Source organism: Alexandromys fortis, unplaced genomic scaffold, assembly GCF_014885135.2.
Source record: "Alexandromys fortis isolate MF-2015 unplaced genomic scaffold, M_Fortis_MF-2015_v1.1 scaffold_0, whole genome shotgun sequence".
NCBI classification, from domain to species: Eukaryota; Metazoa; Chordata; class Mammalia; order Rodentia; family Cricetidae; genus Alexandromys; species Alexandromys fortis.
Genome location: NW_026067949.1, coordinates 12,011,312 through 12,034,926, shown reverse-complemented (window position 1 = coordinate 12,034,926; position 23,615 = coordinate 12,011,312). Strand labels below are relative to the sequence as shown.

Below are 23,615 nucleotides of genomic sequence, written 5' to 3'. Positions count from 1 at the left end.
CTTGAGGCGCGTCTCCGTCCCGCCCAGCCGCCACTCAGACGAGCGCACCACTCCGAAAAAGAGGGAGGAGCCCGCGGGGCTCAGAACCTCTCAGCCAATCGCACGGCGGGAGGGGCTGGCGGTCCCGCCTCCGCTCGGCGTGCGCGCGCACCGCACCGGCACGCCCGCCGCGGAGGCGCGTGCGCAGGCCCAGCCCTCGTCGCGGCCGCCATTTTAGCTCCTGGTTCGGGCCGCAGCGAGCGGGCTGTGGTGGCGGGAGGGGTGGGGGTCCCCGCGAGTTGAGCAGCGGGCCTCTCCTGTGCGGATCAGGCCGCCGGAGTCTCTCTTCTTCCTTCCTTCCCAAGCGTTCGCTTTAGGAGTGCGAGGATGTCCAAGCGGCACCGTTTGGACCTTGGGGAGGATTACCCCTCCGGCAAGAAGCGTGCGGGGACCGATGGGTAAGGCAGGCCGGGGCGCGCGGTCGCGGCCCAGGCTTTTGTTGGCTTGTGGCGGGGAGCAGGCCCGGCGGCCGAGTCTTTGTCTGGCCCCGGGCGGCCGTGGGCGCGGGCTGAGTGTGTGCGGCGAGGGCGAGAGGCCTGCGGCGGCCACGAGGCCGCGGGCGGCGGGCGTGAGGAGCGGGCCGCGAGGCCTCGGTGCTCGCGTGAGGCCCTCAGCCGGGGAGAGCGGCCGGAAGCCGGCGGCCAAGGGCACCGGGCCGCGGGCGGCTCTGGGCGGCGGCGGGAGCAGTCTGCTTGCAGAGAGAGGCGCTCCCACCGCGGGGCTCAGTGTTTGGCGGGAGTCGACGGGCCTCCTTCCATTGAGGCACTTGAGAGGAGGCCGTTGCCAACTTCCGCCCTCCGGCTGCCCTCCCGCCATCTCCTTTATTTCCTGCTTTGCTTAAAAATTGTCTCTGCTGAGCATCCCTGGGGTAGGGTTGTGAAAAGATGGATGCCCACCCCTGCTCCATAAGTTATTTCCTTTCCGTTCTCCACTTTGGACTCACTTTTCCAAAAGTGTTGTTAGGCATGTAGGAGCAAACATGCCCCACGTGCCGATTGAGAAATGCTCGCACCGATTCCTCATCTGGCAGTTGGGCTCCTTTCTTAGACTTTCGCAAAGGGAAGAGGCATGTATCATGTAAGCAGTTATCCATGTAATGCAGTTACCATTTTCCAGGATTTCGTTTTTCTCAGTTCATACTTAGATGCACTGTGGTTTATATTCCTGCTCGCCACTTCAGGCCGTCGTGTGTTTTCACTTCGGCAATACAGAGATCTGTTTGGTTAATTAAAGCAAAACAGAATCTACAGAAGACAGAATATCCAAATTTGTTGCATGATTTCATCTTTTTCTTGTGCCCTGTGAGTTTTTAATTCACGGGCAGCCCTTTGGAGTTTTGAGTTCTAACAGTGTGAAGTGTAGGTCAGGATAGGATGTGTTCTGATACTCTCATAAGATTGAAGTACTGGATATGGAAAGCACGTTTGTCACTTTTGGATTTTGTAGGTTTTTTTTTTTTTCTTAAATCTTGCAATACTGGGCATTGAGATAACAGCACCACAAGACAGCTTCTTAGTCTCCTCAAGCAGAAATCCCACTGTTAGTATATGGGCTCGGCCACAGTACTTAGAGGTAGAAACACAGTGTATGATATTTTCCAAGGGAGAGCAAAGTTACAGTGAGCTTTTCCATACTTTATGGTGGCGTCTAGGATTCTGTCTTTCTCAACATGAAACTGAGTAGTTAGACATCACCTGTCGTAATGACATCTATATTGGATTGGTAAAGGGGGGGACAGCATTTGGTTCTGAACTTCTGTGAAGCTGAAATGTCACATTTGGCTAAGGTGCAACTGACTTTCTCTTCTCAGAGGTCACATTGGAATAAACACTGGAAAATGGTTCATTAAGTGCTTTTTGTGTGTATTTTCACTATTCAGAAAGCTTTTATTGGGATTAGGGGTTCCATGTTACAAGTGTAGTGGTTTCCTTTTTTGCAAAACAACCGTGTTACAGTGAACTTTTGGGTGTAGCATGGTAGCTTCATATTTCTTTTGACTATTACATGTTTGTGAGTATAGGAGAGTTAGCTCATTGTACAGTAATTCCTTAATTTTTAGAGATTCTGGAGGACAGTTTTTACTGTTTCCTAAGTTTCTTGAGTACCTTTTCTTATAGAAGTGGTTTTCTTTGGAAATGAGTTTATACAACATTTGTGCTTGGTTCCTTCTCCAGCCACCTCTCAGTTTGAATGTATTTTGGAATTCCAGGGATCCTTTACCCCTCCCTCCCTCCTTGTTTATTGTATGTGACAGCATAGGCTTGTGAACCCAGCTGTCACCAGACCCTGTTGTCTTTCCAATGCTCTTTTGTGTGTGTACACGCCACTGCTTGTGGTGTTTGGAAGAAAACATGGTAGCCAGTTACTTTTCTTCCACCGTGTGGGCCTCAGGGATCAACTCAGTTTTCCTGTCTTGGTGGCAAGTGCCTTTACTGGCTGAGCATCTCACCAATTTGGGAAGAATCTGAAGATATGGACGTTTTCATTTTAATGTTTTTTAGTATTCCTGATCAGAACTTTTAGTTACAGAATAGTACCTGATATTGTTGTAGGTACTTTGTATGTAGAAGTGTGTTTTGGTGCAATCCTTTACACTGGTATCTGAGATTAAATAATCAGATGCAGTGGACAAGAAATAATTCTTACATAAAGATATAAAGGGGGAAAAAGCTGTAAATTCCTTCAAATCTTCATTTACATCTTTGGAGAGCATATTCATGAGTGAGAACAGTAATAACAGTGAGCTCTTGGGATTTGTGTGGATGTATGCTTTTTTTTTTTCACTCATCATTAACATTAGCCTTCCCATAGGTTGCATAGTACTCCAGTTGTAAAGAGTCTCCTGTCTTGGTCAGTGATGTTAAGTAATTCCCAAGTTTTTTTTATTTTGTAGATAAAAAGTATTAGCATCCCTGTGCTTAGAAGTTCTGAAAGTGAGATTGTCATAAATATAATATTCTAATCTAGACTAGTTCCATCATTATTATAAATATATTTGTGCCTATAATATATTTGTGATATATAATATATATCAATATGTTATATATTATATATCAATATATTATTATATGTACAATTTAAACTGAACCATCAGTAGTAATCAGTATTTGTTAGTGCATTTCAGATATGCCAAAGAACATTGTTACAGCATCAGCTTATTTAATGTTTTTAGTTCCATATCAGTGGACACAACTTACATGCAAGCAAGGAAACACTGACTGTTCTTGATAAATTTCAGTGTTAACTAAAGAACTATTTAGAGTTCGCTCTTTTCTCTCTCTTCCTCCCTGTCCGCTTCCCCCTCCCCCCTGCAGCCCCAATAGCTCTGGCTGTCCTAGAAACTCACTGTGTGGACCAGAGATCATTCTGCCTGTCTCCCAAGTTTAGGGATTAAAGATGTGCACCACCACACCAGGATTGTTTTTTACTTTTTTAAAATTATGCTTAACTAGCAAATTTTTATAACAACTTTTATGATCAGTGCCTATTTAAACAAGAAACCATGCACATGGACAAGTGGACCTATGTATGGAGAGGGATATAACAGTTTTTTTTTTTTTTACCTTTGTAGTTCAGAGTAGCCAGTGTGAACTGCAACATTATTTCTAGGCAATTGAATTAGTTTTCTGCATTCCAAATGTTTTCTTGATGGCTTGTTAATATTTTCATTTTGCAGAGTAGATAAGCGAGTTTTATGTCTTTCCTGTGGTTTTGCAGCTGTGGTTGCCATGCCCCTCTTTTTGGGCTGTGTGTGAAATGCTCACTTTATTGATCAGCAGGTTCTTGTGTTTTGCATTGCACTTCTTTCTCTGCTATAGTAATAGCGCTTTAGGTGAAATGTGTCCTGGAAAAGGTGTAAGAGTAGGTATTAATTTATCACATATCATTACATGGATTGCTTTGTCTAGTATCTCTCTTTCCCCAGTTTTTGTTGATTTGGAAAGGTTAGGTCTGTATTTTAACTGTCTGATTCCATATTCTTAAATATGGAAGGTGCTTATTCAGCTTCTTTTGTCCTTTGTAATGAAGAGATATCTACGAAGAAATTCTTTTTAAAAATTTTCTGTATGTGGGGGTGTTGCTCCTGCTTGTTAAAAACAGGGTTTCACTGAATCAGAAGCTGACTGTTTTAGCTAAACTGGCCTGCAAACTCTCAAGATCCACCTGTCTCCCTTCACCATCACCAGTGCTGGGGTGACAGGTACCATTAGGCCATGCCTACCATACAAGGGAGCTTCAGATTTGAACTCAGGTTCTCTTGCTTTCACAGCAAGTGCTTTTACCCACTGAACCACTAGGCCTGCAAAGGTATCTAGTCCTTGAGCTGTTTGAGTCTATATTCTTTGCTTTATAAACTTTCTTAACTCACATTTTGCATGTAAACACCCACTTAAGGAACACCTAAATGAGAAGCAAAATTAACAAAGGTGATGGTTGGGATATTTTTCAAAGATAGGTTAAGGTTCAAGTTTGAAATTTTGAGACTTGTATTTCTGTATTTTCTCTCTATACCTTTCCCTCCCTCCCACCTTCCTCCCTCCCTTTTCCTGCCTCCTTTTCCCTTCCACTCCCCCTTCGTTTTCAAGAAGAATTACCTATGTTAACAGTTCTAGCTGTCCTGGAACTCTCTTTGTAGCCCAGGCTGGCTTTGAACTCAGAGATCTGACTTCCCCTGCCTCCCAAGTGCTGGGATTAAAGGCGTACACCACTATGGCCTGGTCATTTTTCTTAGTATATTTAAGTAATCTTTTACCTATATACTTTTGGTTTCTTTGGGTTGTGGGTGACAGGTGAAGCTTTATTTCCGTTTCGTGTCCTATGTTTTATAATTCTGTAGTAGGTGGATATTAGGATGGGAGAAGTCCCATGCTATTAAGGCTTTTCTTCACTGCATGTTTGTACAAAATAGAATCCCATATTTTTTTGTTCTTGTTTTTCAAGATAGGGTTTCTCTGTGCAACAGCCCTAGCTGTCCTGGAACTAACTGTAGACTAGACTAGCCTTGAACTCACAAAGGTCTGCCTGCCTCTGATTAAAAGTTTGTACCACCACCACCCAACGAGAATCCTATATTTTAAGAACTGGATCAGATAAAAGTTATCAGTTTACCAGTGCTGTATTTAGTAAGCATTTTAGTTGTATTCTGCTTAATGTCGCTCCCCTACTTGACTGGAGAGTGAATGCATGTTCTTCCTTGCTATGCTATATAAATACTTGAGTCACAGGATCTGGACTTTATTTATGTGTTGTAAGTAAAGAGCAATGGCAGGCTTAAGGATTTTTTTCTGTCATCTCCACAATGACTTATTTTAGTTAGAGCCAACCATATGGCAGCTTATGGTATATGAGTTGGATTTACTCTATTGGGATTATCTGTTATAGATACGAACTCAAAGAGATCGACCTGCCTTTACCTCCTAAATGCTGGGATTAAAGGTTTGTGTCACCAAGTCTAGCTTCAGGTTTTCCCTTTTAAGTTATATTGCATTTTTTGTTGAGGAGGGTGTGGAAGAGTTGGTCCTCTCTACTACCATATGGGCCCTGGGTATTTTCTTCAGACTCTCAGGCTTGATAAAACCTTTATCTGCTGAGTCATTTTGGTGACCTGTGAGTCAGTTCTTAATGTTGTACTTCAGGTTTTAGAAGGATGAAACGAGAGACCTCATCTAGTAAAGATGTTAGTGGTTGGTGTACAAAGAATCTGATCATTTCTAATAGTTCATTGAGACACATGTTTTTTATATATAATCCTCTGATTTCTCGATTTTTGTATTTCCAGGAAAGACCGGGATAGAGATCGTGATAGAGAAGACCGATCTAAAGATCGTGACCGAGAACGCGATAGAGGAGATAGAGAGCGGGAGAGGGAAAAAGAAAAGGAAAAGGAATTGAGAGCTTCCACCAACGCTATGCTTATCAGTGCTGGATTGCCGCCTTTAAAAGCTTCTCATTCCGCTCATTCAACTCACTCAGCTCATTCAACACATTCTACACATTCTGCCCATTCAACACACACTGGACATGCGGGACATACATCACTTCCACAGTGCATTAATCCATTTACCAACCTGCCCCATACGCCTCGATATTACGATATTCTAAAGAAACGACTTCAGCTCCCTGTTTGGGAATACAAGGATAGGTTTACAGATATTCTTGTTAGACATCAGTCATTCGTACTCGTTGGTGAGACTGGGTCTGGTAAGACAACACAGGTGAGTTGCTAAGTGCGATGGTAAATACGTTCGTGTTTAAACTTAACTAAATGTGCTGATTGGTCATGGTGGTCGTTTCCCATTGTCGTGTAGAATTCCTTGAAGAAGAGTACTTTGGCGATCACTTTTTAATGACTTTCATGGTATTATTCCAATAGAGAGTATTGGGTTTTTTAGTCTATACAGGAAAAATAACTGATGTTTTCTCATCTTGTTGAGTATGGCAGGGATAATTTTCAACATATTTTGGCCCTGAGATAGTAGAGTTATGAGTACAAAGTTTGTTTTCTAGTGCTTGTGTAGGGAGATCTGAACCATTGGGGTAGTTGTTTCTTTGATAAAATATTTGAATTATGTGAATAGTGTCGAAAGTTCTCGGTCATGGTAACATATCCCTTTTAATTCTGGCATTTAGGAATCAGGTAGTCAGGTCGCTAAATTCAAGGCTACCTTTGTCTGCATGAGTTACCATCTCACAGAAAGAAAAATGTTAGAAGCCAAGCGGTGTTGGTGCATGCCACCTTTAACTTAAAAGGCAGATGCAGGCAGATCTCTGTGATTTCGAGGCCAGCCTGGTGTACAGAGTGAGTTCCAGGACAGACTCCAAAGCTATAGAGAAACCTTGTCTTGAAAATCAAAAAGGAATAAGAAAGAATGAAGAAAGATTGAATTCAAGCTGTCAGGTTTAATGGCAAGTGCCTTTAGCTAGAGTTTACTTGCTGACCATAATGCTTAATTTGCTGGCTTTGGGGGCAAGTATTGTTTATAGATTTTGAACTGACTAGATTTATTGTAGCCCTTCTTTTCTTAGGGAGCATGTCAACTTATTGTTCCATAAGTATTCATAAACTGTTTGGTTATATCCCTGAACTTAAACTCTTATTAATCTAACAAGTGAAAAGTAGTAGTGCTTGTGGCGATTCATAGGCATTTCCTTGCCAAGTTGAGTGAAATTTTCATGTGTTCTGAAAATATGCAAAGATAATATGCTTTTATTGGATTATTTTTTCATGCCTGTGAATATAGGTGAACATTTATAATTGAGTATACTGCTAGGCAAGTGCATTGATCTATATGCTTTTTTTTTTGAGCAGCGATCTTGCCATGTAGTCTAGGTTTGCTTCTAGTTTGGCATCCTCTGTAATCTGTTATTACAGACATGGAACTTCATGTATGGTTTAGGATTTACTTTAAATTTCTTTTTAAAATTATGTACTACAATTCAATTTAATTATTTCATGGAGACATTTTGATACTGTAGCAACCAAAAATATTAAAAAGACTTAATTGAGAGACAACATGATATTAAGAGCTCAAAGTTTTAGCTGTGTGTGGTGACACCTTTAATCTCATTGCTTGGGAGGCAGAGGCAAAAAGGTAGCCTGGTTTACAGAAATAGATTCCTTTCCAAAAATCTAACTTTTATGTTTTGAAATCTTTAAAAAAGATTCTTGAAGATTATAGATCTAAATTTATTGATGTCACTGAATTTTAAATTATTTCATATATTTTGCCAGTAAGTTTACATAATATTACCAATCTGTGTTTAACTTGTTTATCACTTTTGGAGAGACAGGGGCTATGTATTTATCATACTTTATCCATTTTAAGTTTTTTTTTATAGCTCCACCTTTTAAGATAATCTGCATTGTGCAGATGAGCATATAATGAGAACCAAGTGCTCTCTATCAAGGCAGACATTGTTATTGGGACTATGTAAAGTATGTACCCTACTAGAAAAGTTTTGTTTGAAAAATTATTTTTTGTAGAAACAAAACGCAAGTTTACAGAACATGGGTCTTTATTAGGAATTAATAGGTAAGTGTATTGCTTTGTCATCAGTTAAGAATACAAAGAACTCCTAAAAGATTGAGATTTGCCAGATTAACCTATCTTGTTTCTAAAATGAGGTTAAATCATTAATTTTATTGGAATGGGTTTTTTTTTTCCAAAACCCAAACACTTTTAAGAATTAAGGATTAATTGTTCGTTTGATCTGCTAGTCAATGGTTTGAATTTCACATTACTTGGTCACCCTGTTTTATTTTCTACTTTTGGAGGATGATTTGTGAAATGAAGGCAAATAAATACAGCTTTCCAAGAAAAGCACCTGACCATAGGTCTGTTGGTTTGCAGAACTAGAGGAGATACTGTTATTTTAGTTTGTAGTTTTCTTTATGTAAGCCCTTGAAAGATACTATTTCCTTTGGAGAATAGCATAGTTACCTCCCCTTTGTGTTATTTTTTTATGTAATAGTTAGCCTGTAATGGCTGAAGTAATCTAAATTATTTAACAGTGTGCCAGCTAAGATTTTTCATCAGATAGCATCATGTAAATGCTTAAATCCAAACCCTCTGCATTCTGTAGCTGTAGAACCTGTTGTGATCTCAGAAGCTTTGATAGAGGCAGGCCCAGGTACTTGTAGCAGAGGATTCTTACTGAAGGTGGTGAACATCGGTATCTTCCTATTCTTTCCAGTTAAATGACTAGAGAACCAGTGAGAGAATCCCTCCATAGTGTAACAGCTCACCATAACGACTACCTTGAGCTTGGAATTTTCTTTTCCTTGGCTGCTGCTCTCAATCCTATTGAACTTGAAGGTGGCAATTTTAAGAACTTACTTTTAAGATGGTACCTAAAGTACTGTCATTATGCATACCACTCCTGGAGGAAAAGTAACATGACCTTTTGATGGATTGCAATTTATAGTCATAAGAGGATATATATGATAGTTGTGCTTACATTTTATAATTAAAATGTGTTTTTCAAAACTGTTATATTTTACTTTTGAGACTTAAAGGTTTTTAAAGGGTGGAATTTAAATTGGGTGTTTTTTTCCCCATTGTTTAAAAATAGTTATGGTATAGCTTACTCTTGAGCATATTGAGCAGTCTGAGTGGACCTAGCCCACCCAGGAGTATAGTTATATCACATCAGTGTTACCTATGAACAGTTCTAGCTTAGAGAGTTCATGTTATCGTAACCTGAGTTATAAACAGTTTATTTGCATAATAGAATTTTGTCTTACATTATTAGAGTGAAATAAAGTACTTGGTGGTACATATAGTTTGTATTTAAGTAAAGTATAAAAAAATTAAATGTGAAATTGTTTCATAGATACCACAGTGGTGTGTGGAGTATATGCGATCATTGCCAGGACCCAAAAGAGGAGTTGCCTGTACACAGCCCAGAAGAGTGGCTGCAATGAGTGTGGCTCAGAGAGTTGCTGATGAAATGGATGTGATGTTAGGCCAGGAAGTTGGATACTCCATTCGATTTGAAGACTGCAGTAGTGCAAAAACCATTCTTAAGTAAGTACTCTATCTTTAAAATGGATGCTTTTCTAATTGTCGTTTTCTACAGTTAGCTTCTGAGCTTTACTGATGGAGTTATCGGTTTTAGAATAGTATGAAGTAGACTGTCTTAGACATGCCAGGTGGCTTCTTAATTTTTTTAATAATTTTTTTCTTGGTGATAATATATCCCTCAGTAGAAATTCCATTTTAAAGGTCAGATTTAGTTATGTGGTACTACATCTTCTATGAAATGTTACAGATGTCATAAAATGTGAAGTATTAATAGATTGTTCAGTTGAATATGGTAGAGTTAAAAAAATCATTTATTAAAAGTTACTTTTAGAACAGTAATATGATTTATTTGTGGGTAAGGGAAATTAATAGTATAGTACTTGTATGTCAACTCATGGAGGAATCCTTTGTAATAATGAGTTTATGATAGCTCCTTAAGATCCTGCTTCCTTCTATGTTTATGACCATATTGAACCTCATAACTTTTGCCTGCCTACTTGTTTTCCATATCTTACAGTTATGTTCCGCATAAATAGCGATAATTATTGTCTCACTAATCTTACTTTCTTCTGTTGCTTTTATGTGTTGGCATTTATAGGACATTTAGTCAGTTTTAGAAATACCTTGGTTACGGTGTGATTTTCATTTGCATTGTAAGAAGATGATGCTTAGCACATGTTGAGTGGTCAGTGACATGAACCTGTGGTGTGGATAGAACTTATAATGAGACAAATGAGACTGACTTGATTGAATTAGGAAAAGAATTTTAAATGTCTGGAGAAGGAGAACAGATGAGATATTTTTGTTTTTAAATATCTAGTATGTTCTTTAAAATGTGTAACTTAAAAACAACTCTTACTAGAATATCCAGTTACTTTTTAGCTAATACACTTTTTTTTTACTTCTTGGGTGTGCATCCTCATCTCTCAAAGGATTACTTTTTGACATTTGATAAGTACATTTATTGGGAGAAAGCAGTTTGGAAACTAAGAAAGTTACAAGCCTTAATATCGTGTGTGGTAGAAAGTAGATGAAGGGTAGATTTTCAAAAGATGCATCTTTGTGGAAAACCAGCTCATTTTAAAACAGTGCAATAGTTCAAAGAGAAAACATTTTTGGTGTTGTATTACCTTATTAAGCATTTCCTAGAAATTGTAATTAAGCTTTAGAAAAAAAAATGTTCCTGATAAACTTATTGGTAGTTTATAATCTGTTCAGTAGTTTAAGCTAACTTGGCATTGCTAATAGCCTTGGAAATGGGTTTATTTCTTCATTTTCTTTAAAGAAAAATTGTAACTTATTTAATGAGAAGAGTGCTAGTGGTAGTTTTAATTGACAGAACTGACTGCTTCACTAAGCAGCCTTTGTAAACAAAAGTACCTGGATATGTTTGCTATAGTAATGTATTAACTCTCTGAAAACTCATATGTTAAAAATAGCTAACGCTTTAATAAATTTAAGGTCAGTTGTACAATTGATTTGAGTAGGAAGAGTGTATGCATAGAACAGCTTTTTACAGTAGATTAGCTATTTTCCTATCTAGAAATTAAAGTCCTCATATGTTCATCAAATGGTCAAATGAACTTTTTTGGTTTTTTGAGACAGGGTTTGTTGTAGCTTTGGAGCCTGTCCTGGAACTAGATTATTATGGACACATTATAAAATCAATGCCAGCACTTTTAATGTGTCCTATCTAGTTGAGCCATAATTATCTTTGGGATAGGATTTATGTCTCCATTTTTTACACTTGCTTTGTATGTAACTTTTGTAGGTTCTCCTTCCCTTCTCCACTTAATCTGAGGAAGTGAAATAGGCAATAGAGGAATGTGAAACTTGTAACTTCAAGAATCTTAATGAATATTTAGCAAAATTAGGAAAGGAGGCAGATTCAGTAATATCCTTTTTTTTTGTTTGTTTTTTTGTTTTTTTGAGACAGGGTTTCTTTGTGGCTTTGGAGCCTGTCCTGGCACTAGCTCTGTAGACCAGGCTGGTCTCGAACTCAGAGATCCGCCTGCCTCTGCCTCCCGAGTGCTGGGATTAAAGGCGTGCGCCACCATCGCCCAGCCAGTAATATCCTTAAAGGTTCTGTTGATGAAGTGGGACATGGGGATCTAGTGATTTATGTAATTTCCTTTTCATTCTGAATGTTTCGGTTATCTGAGTAACTTTGGTTTTGGAATTTTAAAGGAGACCCAGTCTGGGGTTAGTATATTAAACAAAGTGTTTTTGGGGGACATGAGATTTTTTTTTTCTGTTGATTATTGTTCTGATAGTCTACTGGGAATTTTATCTGGTGTATAATTTGAGGTTAAGCTGCTGGGAAGCCAAGAAAAGGTAAAGTCCAAAGGAAGTGGTTGAGATATGTGAGAGGGGAAAATGAATGGAAATCTTGGGTTTCATTATGATAATCTACCCCATGTAAAGCTTGAAGGAAATACATTTTTAACAAAAAAAATTATACATCTAGGTCATAAAATTTGAAGACTTGCTTTAATCCCAAAGGTAGAGAAGATGAAAGACACTGAAAGGTCTTAACAAGCAAAATACAAATCCTACTCAGTAAGGATCTTGATACAGAAATTTTAAGATTGGCACCAGTGGATTATGAACTATTACATGGCAAATTTAATACTGAAGTTCCAACTGGTTATAAGAATCTCTAATCTGGAGTGCTGACCAACAGGGCACAGTGATCTAGCAGATAGGGAATTTGAGAACCAAGATGATGTCTCCTCTGTCCTAGTCTTGAGTTGCTACCTACCGTGCTACTTAAAGTGTGAAAATTAATTGCTAGTCTTCAGAAGATGGAGCTGGTAACTGTCTCAAGGATTATTCTGAGTATGTTGATATGTGTACAGCCCTAAGTAATTACACGCAGATTAGCAGTGTGTAGTCAACATGGCTAATAGTTGCTGCTGGTGGTAGTGCATTTCTGGCATCTACATCTAGTCTTCTCACTGTTGCCTAGTGATTCTCAACCTGTGGGTTGTTACCCCTTTAGGGGTTACATATCAAATATCCTCCATATCAGATATTTACATTATGATTCATAACTAGCAAAATTACAGTTAATGAAGTACCAATGAAAATAATTTTATGGTTGGGGTCATCACAATATGAAGAACTATATTAAAGGATTGCATCTTAAGGAAGGTTAAAAACTGCTACTGGAGCCAGTAATGTGATATTCTGTTGTACTTATTGTTCAGGTTTGTTAAGTTATACTTGATCCTGTGGAAGTTATCAAGAAATGTTTGTTGATAAAATCCTGAACTATCTTGAATTAGTAGTAATGTTACTATTTACATTGTTAAGATGAAAACATGATTCAATAGACTTATTATCTAGGAGATTTTCATTAATTTAAAATAATTTTGGGTGATAGGCTCATAGCAGTAGTTGTTCAATTAGTTGGCTGTGAATATATATGCAGACACTGAGATTATTAACTATCCAAACTGAGTTTGTTGGAATATCTATGACATAGCCAGGAATTATAAATAGGCTGGTTGTAAAGAGATCTTAATAATAGACAACAGACTGTCTTTTTACAAAACTCTTTATTCATATTGACTAAGTTTGCTTGAAGTTGTTAATGGTGTAAGTGGTTGAGTTAGCCCATCAGAAGTTCCCAGTTTTAACAGGGTAAAGTTGAACTACTCCGGGTTGGGGGCAGTCTCTATTAAAGAACTATTTTCTGTTAATGAAACCATTTTTGCTTTGTTCTCTGTGTTACCGTTGGCATCCAGAAATTCTATAGCTAAAGGAATGCTAAAAGTAAATAGAGTTGACTCTATTTTGCATTTGTGAAAATGAAAATAATCCAGAAAAAAATCACTATCTGTATTAAACTTGGACACTTGCTTGTCATTCCTTAAAGATTAAATAAAACTTTATGATTATGTGTTGGTCATCTAGAAAATAAAATAAAAAATATATATACATATATATGTGTGTGTATATATATATATAAATAAACATTCAGAGGTTATATGCAAATACCAGGCTAATTTATATAAGACCCAGATTTTGGTATCCCCTTGGTATACTGAAACCAATCCTTCAAGGATACCATATTCAAAAGATCATAATGTCCTTGAGAAATGTTGATTCTTTACAACCTTAAGTTGCTTTTGCCGAGTATCGGTGGCACACACCTTTAATTGCAGCACTCCAGAGGCAGAGGCAGGCCTGGTTTACAGAACTAGTTCCAGGACAGGCTCCAAAGCTACAGAGAAGAAACCCTGTCTCGGAAAACAAAAAATTGGCCCAGCAAATTGTTTTCTATACATTTCTTTAAATAGGCATATTACTTTGGCTGTATTCATTTTTCTCTTTGCTGTGACTATACCAGACAAGCAACATAAGGAAGAAAGCCTATTTTTGGCTTACTTTTTAAGAAGGGATGGGAAGCACCATGGTGGTCAGAAGTGTGAGGCAGCTAGCTGCTCATACTCTTATCTGCAGGAAAGAAGTAGAAATAAAGCTCAGGTGGTAGCTTCTAGTCCGGGAGCCCAGCCTGTGGCATAATGGCACCCAGCCTCACATCTAGTGTGGATCTTCCCTCTCACTTTAAAGTTTCTGGAAACACCTTTATAAAAAAAAAACGTTCAGAAGTTTATTTTCACTAGCAGCCGTAATAAGTTAGGAGTAACTTTCATGCAGTTTATTGGTTGTTCTCCTATGTTATTTGTATATATTAGTTGAAAAATGCTTAAGCTAGGATAGTGTTGCTCAGCACCAGCTTTTTGTTTTACTTGGTTTTAACTTATTAAGTAGTTATGATTGTAAGCCCGTATAATTTAGAGACATTAACACACCGGTTTTGTGACTTTCTTATAAATTGGAGTACACCTTAGAATCATTTGAAGTCTGGTAATTAGTAGGTGTTTGGAGGTTGTTATTACCTGTGAATATTTGATACTGATCTAATTCGAGTATTGTAACTTCAGATACACATTATGAATTTTTGGAAATAACAGACTGAATTAATCTGCTAATTAAAGTGTTTTCAGAAATGTAGGGTTTCCTGTTGAAAAATTAGCAACTGATAGTCCAGAAAGGTGTAGTGGCAGCACTGAGGTATGATAAACAGGTATTTGAACAAATATTGTTGAAATAATTAGTTCTTTCTTGTCCCCCTAAAAGTTAAAATAAAAATTTTGTTGCCACCAAGGCATTTATTCACAATTACTTTGTCACTCATTTTAGTAACTCATCTGAAAACAGCAATTGCCAAGTGCTCTCAAATAGATGAAAAATTTCAAGACATCTAGAAACCACTGTGACTTATTAGGTGCTATGCTGTATTGTTATGACATTCAGTCATTGTTTAATTGATAGTGTCTTTTTTTCATATCCTTAAAATAAAATCTTGGGAGTTGATTCCAGAAATGGAGGTGTTTTTTCTCTGTGAGTTTGAGGCCAGCCTGGTCTACAAAGGGAGTTCCAGGACAGGCTCCAAAGCTACAGAGAAACCATGTCTCGAAAAACAAAAAAACAAAATAAAACAAAAGAACACTAAAGAAACACAAACTGTATAAATAGGGACTAGGTATGTTGGCTCTTGTATAACAAGCTTTTTCTTGACATTTGACTTGTGCGTGCATAGTGAAGGTATGTTGTCGGGTTTTTGTCCTGCCCAGTTTCCACACACAGGGGTCTACATTAACTATAATTGATGGGCCCATTAGCTCAGGCTTCGTATTTCACTTATAACGTATATTAGCCCATTATTCTTGTGTATGTTAGCCACATAGCTCAGTACCTTTTTTAGGGAGGCAGTTACATCTTGCTTCTTCTGTGGCTGGGCTAGGACTGCAGACCAAGCTTTTCCTCTTCTCAGAATTATCCTGTTCTCATTGACCCGCCTCTACTTCCTGTCTGGTTGTCCCGCCTATGCTTCCTGCCTGGCTACTGACCAATCAGCATTTATTTAAAATATAATTGACAGAATACAGACCTTTGTCCCACACCAAAGGTATACTTTGCTGAATATTTTAAATAAATTTATGATTACTTAGATGAAATAAAGAGAGGGGTTCATTATTTTATACGCTGTCAGAATGCTGAACTTAACTGCTTCATAGGATGGTATAAACAAGTCAAGTTGGCTGCTGAAAGATTGGGTATGGTTAGACATAGGACAACGAGCTAAAATGAAGTCATAAATAATGGCTTTGAATTTAAATTTCTAAATAAAATAATGGGTTTTTATTTAACTGACCATGAACTGTGGCTTTAGCATTGAAAGGCATACTATGTTTTTGTCTAAGTGCCAAACTTAAAGATAGTTGTTCTGTGCTAATTACAGCACTGGCCTGAGTGGAATGGACAGGAGATGACTGACAAGTGTACAAACCATCCTTGATCTGATACTGACTCTACTGGTTCCTTCTGTAATGGCTGAATTCCATATTAACTGCCTTCTTTGAAGCCATTTCTAAGCCTAGCTTCTTTTCCATTTTTTTTTTAATTCACCATTCAGACTGATGTCATTTACTTTTTATTTTACACTTAAGTATCAACATTCTTGTGGTGCTGATGCTGTCATTCCCAGAGCTTTTAATGTATGAGCCCATTTTTGTCCCTTAGATCATTTCATTGGTGTTGGGGAGGATAGCAAGCAGACTTCTATGCTGTCAGCTATTGTTAACATTATCACCTTAAAAAATTAGGGTTTAATTTTCCCCCCAAAATGTACATTTTTATGTAGTAACATTTTAATTGTTTGATAGCATTAAACAACTTAAAATGGTTTGTTTATTGGCTTGTTTTGGAATTTTTTCCTTTTTTTGGTTTATGACAGATTGGTTTTAGTGTTTGTATGAAACCATGTGATCATTGTATTCCACAGTTAGGAGTTATGTTTCTCAGTATATTGCAATATTTGGTAAGATTTTATGATAACTTTCAGGTTCTCTTAAACTCCTCTTGAGTCTAATTTTTGCAGTTGTTACTTATGTCATTATGCTTAGTTTTAAAGTCACACAGCTGAGTCTTGACTAATGTTGTCTTTGTGATTGTAGGTATATGACTGATGGGATGCTACTTCGTGAAGCCATGAATGATCCCCTCCTGGAGCGGTATGGTGTGATAATTCTTGATGAGGCTCATGAAAGAACATTAGCTACAGACATTCTCATGGGTGTTTTGAAGGAAGTTGTAAGACAAAGATCAGATTTAAAGGTGAAGTCATTTTATTTTTAGTCTTGTGTGTGTGTGTGTGTGTGTGTGTGTGTGTGTGTGTGTGTGTGCGTGCGTGCATGCATGCATGCGCATGTGCACATGAGTGCTGTGGCTAGCTGAGGCCAGAGGTATTGGATGCCACAATATAACCGGGTAGGAGCAATTATACACAGGGCCAGCATCCCCAAAGAAACAGTCTTATAAGTGTGGTGACACCTTGTAATCCCTGAGTCAGAAAGGTGGGTATGAGAAGATGCCTGGGCCTTGGGCCAGCCAGCCTGAAGACCCTAACATACCTAAGGTTTTCAAAATACACTGCTCATTAAGATAATTTAGGAGAAATGAGCAAATTTTATTATTCAGTAATCATATTAGCAGATCTTTATTTCCATAATGTATAGAGTGTATCTCTTATTAGGGTTTACTTGTCATAGTCTCGTATTTTAAAATATAAATAACTACAGTTTATTCCTTTCTGCATTTTTTTTTAATTTATTTGTTCGTGTATTTATTTTTTGAGAGGCAGTGTTTGTCTTTCCTTGGCTTGTCCTGGAACTCGCTCTGTATGTAGATCAGGCTGGTCTTGAACTCAAAGAAATCTGCCTGCCTCTGCATCCCAAGTCCTAAGCTTAAAGGCATGCATCACCACCCAGCTTTGTTTTTTAAAAATAAGGCTTCAGTACATAACCCTGGATGTCCTTGAGCCCATATGGTGATTTACCTGCTTCTGTCTCCTGAGTGTTAGAATTCAGGGTATGTGCCACTCCACTGGCTTCTACTTTATTTTTTAATGTTTCTTTATCTTTGAAGATTACCTTTTTTGGGAGTGTGGGGTGTTGAGACAGGTTCATGCTATTTATGCTGTCCTGAATTCACTCATGTAGACCAGGTTGGCCTCGATCTCACAGATATGCCTGCCCATGTCTCCCTAGTGCTGAGAGTAAAGAGGACATACACTACCACACCCATCCTTAAGGACTGTCTATATAGCTAATAATATATGTTTAATTAGGACCATAACTATTTTTCCCTTTTGAGATTATGAAAATTTTTAAAACTTCAAAAGTAATTTGCTGTTTTCCTCCTACAGGTTATAGTTATGAGTGCTACCCTAGATGCTGGGAAATTCCAGATTTACTTTGACAACTGTCCTCTCTTAACTATTCCTGGCCGAACACACCCTGTTGAGATTTTTTATACTCCTGAACCGGAGAGAGATTATCTTGAAGCAGCAATTCGAACAGTGATCCAGATACATATGTGTGAAGAGGAGGAAGGAGACCTTCTTCTTTTCTTGACTGGTCAAGAGGTATCATCCTTTATGAGTTTTCGTTCAGTGATTTCTATTAGCCAGGAGCTATAAACTTAATATGACAAACACTGGCCATATTTATCTCACCTTAGTCATTCAAGGTTTTCTTGTTGAAAAGTATACAATTGAAATGTTTGGGTACCATTTACAATTGAAGGCCTGAGTCCTAGTCTAGAATGTTTTTCTCAGTATATTTCTGATCTGAAGGAAAAGAATTTGTTAAATCAAGTTCTTGTTTCTGTTCAACTTTTTTTTTTAAATAAGTGAAGTTCGAGGAGGAAATGCAAGAGTCAACATTGCATACAAGCTCTTTAAGTCATTTAAGACGTTGGATTGCTTTTCTAGAGAAGTGTTTATAGTTCCACAAAATTATGGTACATAATGATGCCTATTCAGTGTTATGGAAGATTGCTAGTGTCTTAGACTTCACCAAAACCATTTTGTGTCCAGCTCCCATGGTACTGTTAACTATATGATATTTTAGCAAATGCCATTCAGTTGAGAGCTGTAAATTTTGGATAATTGTTTAAACCTGTAATTGTTCTTAATGTTTTGTGCCTTTAGGCATGGTTCCCTTGTAGAATCTGACTTTTCAGCCTAAATGCTATTTATGTTGTGAGTTGAAAATTTGTCTTGTCAGATGCCTATCATTGTAGGACATTTATCAGCATGCCCAGCTTTCTCATATTAGATGTGGCAATACTTCGTGAGAGGTAGCCAGCAAAGACGTGTAGACTTTGCCAAATGTCTTGGGGGAATAGGTGTTTGTGAATTCATTTCCTTTAGAGACTCATCCTTAGTTCTTTTGTGAGCTAAGGTGTGTTGCAAATGCAGTTTTCTGGGTAAAGTTTCCCTCTATTGGAACTACTCATCCTTTTTATGCAGTTTTAGTGGAAAATTTCCATAAAGCTTCTGTAAGACTTACTGCTTTTCAAATGGCATGTAAACAACATTCGTCCTGTAACTGTTGATGCTGATGTTGGTGTGCTCATTTTGTCCTCTTTTTGTTTGGTCTCTACAATTTCTTACTTCCTCTTTACTTAAACCTGCTTCAACAACTAGGCATATTTGAATAGTATTGGAAATTTTGGGTGATCTCTTGGGGAAAACCAAAAGGATCTTTTCCTGAGCCAGCTTAATGTAATTTATTTCATTCATAGAGAATAGGAAGGCTTTTATGTGATGTTTACACGTGTGTGCTGGCATATTATGAAATGAAGTAGCTGTGAACTCTGGATATGTTTTGAATTTGAAGACTTTTAACTGGTTTGTTTTTTGTAGATTTCATTTACTGTTTTAGTCTTTTAATAGGTGAAGTGTACGTGTTAGGTTAATCACTTATTTTTCAATGTGTTGCTGACATTAACAAATCTGAAACATTGGGAGTCTAATTGTCTTATTTAAAATCTTTTTTCACTTTGATAGGGTTCTTAATTCTGTATTTATATGCCAGCAGGGGGCATTCTGATCTAGATAGAGCATTTAAAAGCAATTTTTTTTTCTAAAAAAAAAGTCCTTAGATTTTTTTTTTTTAATATGGCATTCTATTTTTATTTTCTAGAAACTTGAGGTGGTCTCAAGAAACAGTGGATTCTTTTTTGTTTTTGTTGTCTTTTGTTTTTGTTTTTGAAGACAGGGTGTCTCTGTGTTATAGCCCTGGCTGTTCTGGAACTTGCTTTGTAGACCAGGCTGACTTTGAACCCATAGAGATCCACATGCTTCTGCCTCCCAAGTGCTCAAAGTAGTGTGCTGTCACAGCCTGGCTTGAAACACTGAATGTTTAATAGTAATTTTCTTGTGTCAAACAACCTTAAGATAGTTAAGAAAATTGGTATTTTGTAGTAGGCAAAAGGGTTTTGTTTTATTGTATCCGAGGATTGTGTATTTTTTAAAGATTTATTTTAATTTTATGCATGTTGCTTGTATGTGTTGTATACCTGTGCCCAAGAAGCTAGAACAGAGACTGGAAGTAGAATTACATAGATGGTTGTGAGCTGCCATATGGGTGTTCAGAACCAAACTCAGGGCCTCTGGAATAACAGCCAGTGTGCTTAGCCTGAGCCAGCTCCAAATTTTATATTCTTCAACACAGAAATAATTGCAGATTGGTTTAAAATTATTTTTAGGAAAATTAGTTTGATAGAAACCTAGTTTACCTGAAATTACTTTTTTCTCTTAATGATATTTCTAATGAAAAAGAATTTAAACAATAAACAACTTACTGGTTAGAATAGATGACTACCTCGTTATATACATCGACAGACTTGAATAAATTAATGTGCTTCCAAGTTTAATTGTTTCAGCAAAATATTTGCCCACCAACCATCCCTTTTTAAACCATTTTCCACCCCAGAGTTACTCCTCCTCTCCCAAATGCATTTATTATGTCTTTAAGTTTATATTTGAATATGAATGCATTGGACTAGTTTGCCCTGGTGAGGAAAATTCTGAAGCAGCTCTAAAGCATTTGCGTGTCAGCTTGCTTTTAAATATCTTTGTTGATATTGTTGTAAAGGTGCTTGTTCTCATTAGGTACAGTGAAACATTTTTTCCATATAATTGCAATAGTGATATGTGACATGAAAGCCTAATTGACTTATTTTAAATATCTACCACATTGGCTTCTTTTAGATTGTGAAAATTGAAAAGGTTATGAGTGCAGTTAAATGAACCTGGGTGAAAAAATTTCAATTTTAATACAATTTGTTGAGAATTAATTAGGAGGACATCTGAGTCTTTAAGAAAAGGGGCATGGAATACAAAATAGCAGTTACATATCTGACTCAATACAGAAATCAAAATTTCATTGGTTGTTTGATATCACATTAAAATTTGTTTTTATCTTTGGTTACCAAATTTAAAGTAGATTATTTATGAAATGGTAGGCATTGATTATTGATATGAAAATAAAGGCAAATCATTGATGTCAAATGAAATGTAATGAGGATTATGATGAATACTTTATATTTCATGATTTTTGTTTTCATCATCAATGTTTTTGTTTTATAGGAAATTGATGAGGCCTGTAAGAGAATAAAGCGTGAAGTTGATGATTTGGGCCCCGAAGTTGGAGATATTAAAATCATTCCATTGTATTCTACACTTCCACCCCAGCAGCAACAACGCATTTTTGAGCCACCACCTCCAAAAAAACAGAATGGAGCAATTGGAAGAAAGGTAACATTAAATATTTTGTTATAGTTATTGATAATAGAAAAGTTAGAGAAAACAAATATAAACAACTACAAATTATAAGCTGGGTGTAATGTCTGTAATTCTAGCATTCTTGCAGAGAAGTGATATTTTAAAATTTTTATCACGATAGAAGAATGTAAAATCATCCTGGGTTACGAATAGAAACTTGCTTGTCTACATAGTGAGACCCTATCTCCAAAAAAAAAAAAAAACAAAACAAAACAAAAACACACCTAAAGGAATAATTGACCACAACAAAATACTCTGCATTTCAGAAGTAAATGGAAGAGTGTGTTAAGGTGAACTCCATTTTTTTAAATCCTTATATCAGAAAATGAACTGTGGGTGGATGGGGTCATTGCACGTCTTTAATCTCAGCACTTGAAAGGCAGAGGCAGGTGGTTTTCTGTGAGTTCAAGACCAGCATGGTCTGCAAAGTGAGTTCCAGGACAGCCAAGGCTACAACAGAGGAAACCCTGTCTTGAAAAACAAAAGCAAAACAGAACAAATTGCTTTTTCCTACAGAGGCAGTTGGTTCTTAGTAGATGGAAGAGTGCTTACAGGAAAGCGAGGGAAATGTTGCCTTGTCCTATTAGATGTATGACACTCCACAGCTAAACGATTTTTTTATTTTTAGTTCCATGCTTTGGCCCCTATCTAGAATTTTCTGTAAAACAAAACAAAAACAAAAACAAACAGAATTTTAAGTCAATAAGTACTAAATGTTGACTCTACAGACTCTGAAGCATTAATCACACTGAATAAATACATGGATTCTTTGAAGGCAGGAACCATATTACATTCTTTTGGTGGAGGGATGTGTAATTGGCCTACGTAAGGGAACAAAGGTGTATATGTTCAGTACCAGTTTCAAAATAAGCTAAGATATTGAGAGTTCAGGTTTTAATAGTCTTGAAAATAAGACTGCACTGTGAAAAATACTAGAGCAGTGAACTCAACTTGAAAACATTCCTACTAATTTCTGATCTATACGCTTCATTGGGTTGAAGTTCTCTTATTAGAGACATTAGGAATGCAATCCCTGGGACATGTTAAAACATTTCTGTGGAAGATTCTGAAGGAATACATTTGTAGTGAAAATATTTGTATTTGTATCCTTTTAGTTTGAAAATACTGATTTATTTGAAGTATGTCACTAAGCTCAAAGATGTGGCAGTTTAAGGGGAGAGAGAAAGGGAGGGAGAGAGATGGATTGATTGATTTGATTGATTGATTTCAGTTCAGTCTGATCTCAATGTCATTCTACTTGATTCTCCTGAGTTGGAATAGCAAGCATGAAAGAACATTCCAAGCTAAAATAACTAGCTGGGTTCTGTTGCTTAACCTGTAACTTACTAATTACTACATCTCAAAGTAGGTATTGTTCAGTAAAAGAGATATAGCTCTTGTGGAGATGATTCCGTGGTTTTGAAGAGAGGATTATTGTTCCATTATTTAGAGATAGTTAACTGAGCCGGTGGTGGTGGTACACACCTTTAATTCCAGCTTTCAGGAGGCAGGTGTTGCAGATCTCTGTGAGTCCAGTCTGGTATACAGAGAGAGTTCCAGGACAGCCAAAGCTACAAATAAAAACCCTGTCTCAAAAAAACAAATGTGTTTGAATTAAAGGGAAAAACTGTTCAAGTTACGATGACTTTTAAAAATTCAAATTATCTTAAATATATTGTTGTTGCCAAACAGTATTCATGTAGGGCAACCCAGGCATCCCGAGTTCTATTTGAAAAGCAGTTGATGAACTAAATATTGGTTCCATTTAGTGGCTAGTTATTGGTGATAACTTACAAATTTTATGAATTTTAGTGCTGGTGCCAACTAAGGACATACTCTATATTGTGGGTAATTTATCTTAAGATAGTTTCCTAGTACTGAGATATTTAACACTTTGTAAGGCTATTTTTGAACACTTACTACAAAATTACAGTCTAGAAAAGTCTTGTAACATTCCCACTTTGTTTGCTGACTAATTCCTTATTGGAGGGAGAACTGTTCTATCTAGATCTGGCTTACTATTTGCTTTACCTGAAGTTGCAAAACAACTCTATAAATAAAGTAATAAATTTCATTTATTTAACTTTTATCCATTCATTAAGTTTATATGTGCTTATGGGCTTGTATGTTGTGTTATTTAGCTGCACCTGGTATTTTCAGTTTTATGAAATCTATATAAGAAATAATATTCTAATTCTAGAAACTTTGTGAATTTTTGTTCCCAAAGCTAACCTCTCATGGCTTTTAAGTCCTATCCTTTTGGTGGTAGAGACTTGGTGACTATCAAATGAAAAGCCTCCAGCAGACCTGAAGGACTCAGTGAATCCAGTGTGTGATCTTTTTTTTTT

General features: G+C 37.2%; 1 protein-coding gene across 2 annotated transcripts in view; it reads left to right on the top strand.

Annotated features, from left to right (window-relative positions):
• Positions 1-204: 204 nt before the first annotated feature.
• The window catches only part of Dhx15 (DEAH-box helicase 15), a 38,157-nt gene continuing 14,746 nt past the window's right edge, over positions 205-23,615 (top strand). Inside the window, exons 1-6 of one of the 2 annotated variants that reach the window (XM_050149855.1) lie at positions 205-437; positions 5,819-6,254; positions 9,373-9,566; positions 16,592-16,751; positions 17,842-18,060; positions 21,073-21,240. In XM_050149855.1, coding sequence (XP_050005812.1) covers positions 367-437; positions 5,819-6,254; positions 9,373-9,566; positions 16,592-16,751; positions 17,842-18,060; positions 21,073-21,240 — 1,248 coding nt within the window. In that variant the 5' untranslated portion in view covers positions 205-366. The remainder of the gene's footprint in view (positions 438-5,818; positions 6,255-9,372; positions 9,567-16,591; positions 16,752-17,841; positions 18,061-21,072; positions 21,241-23,615) is intronic. The other variant, XM_050149854.1, reaches the window with a different exon arrangement.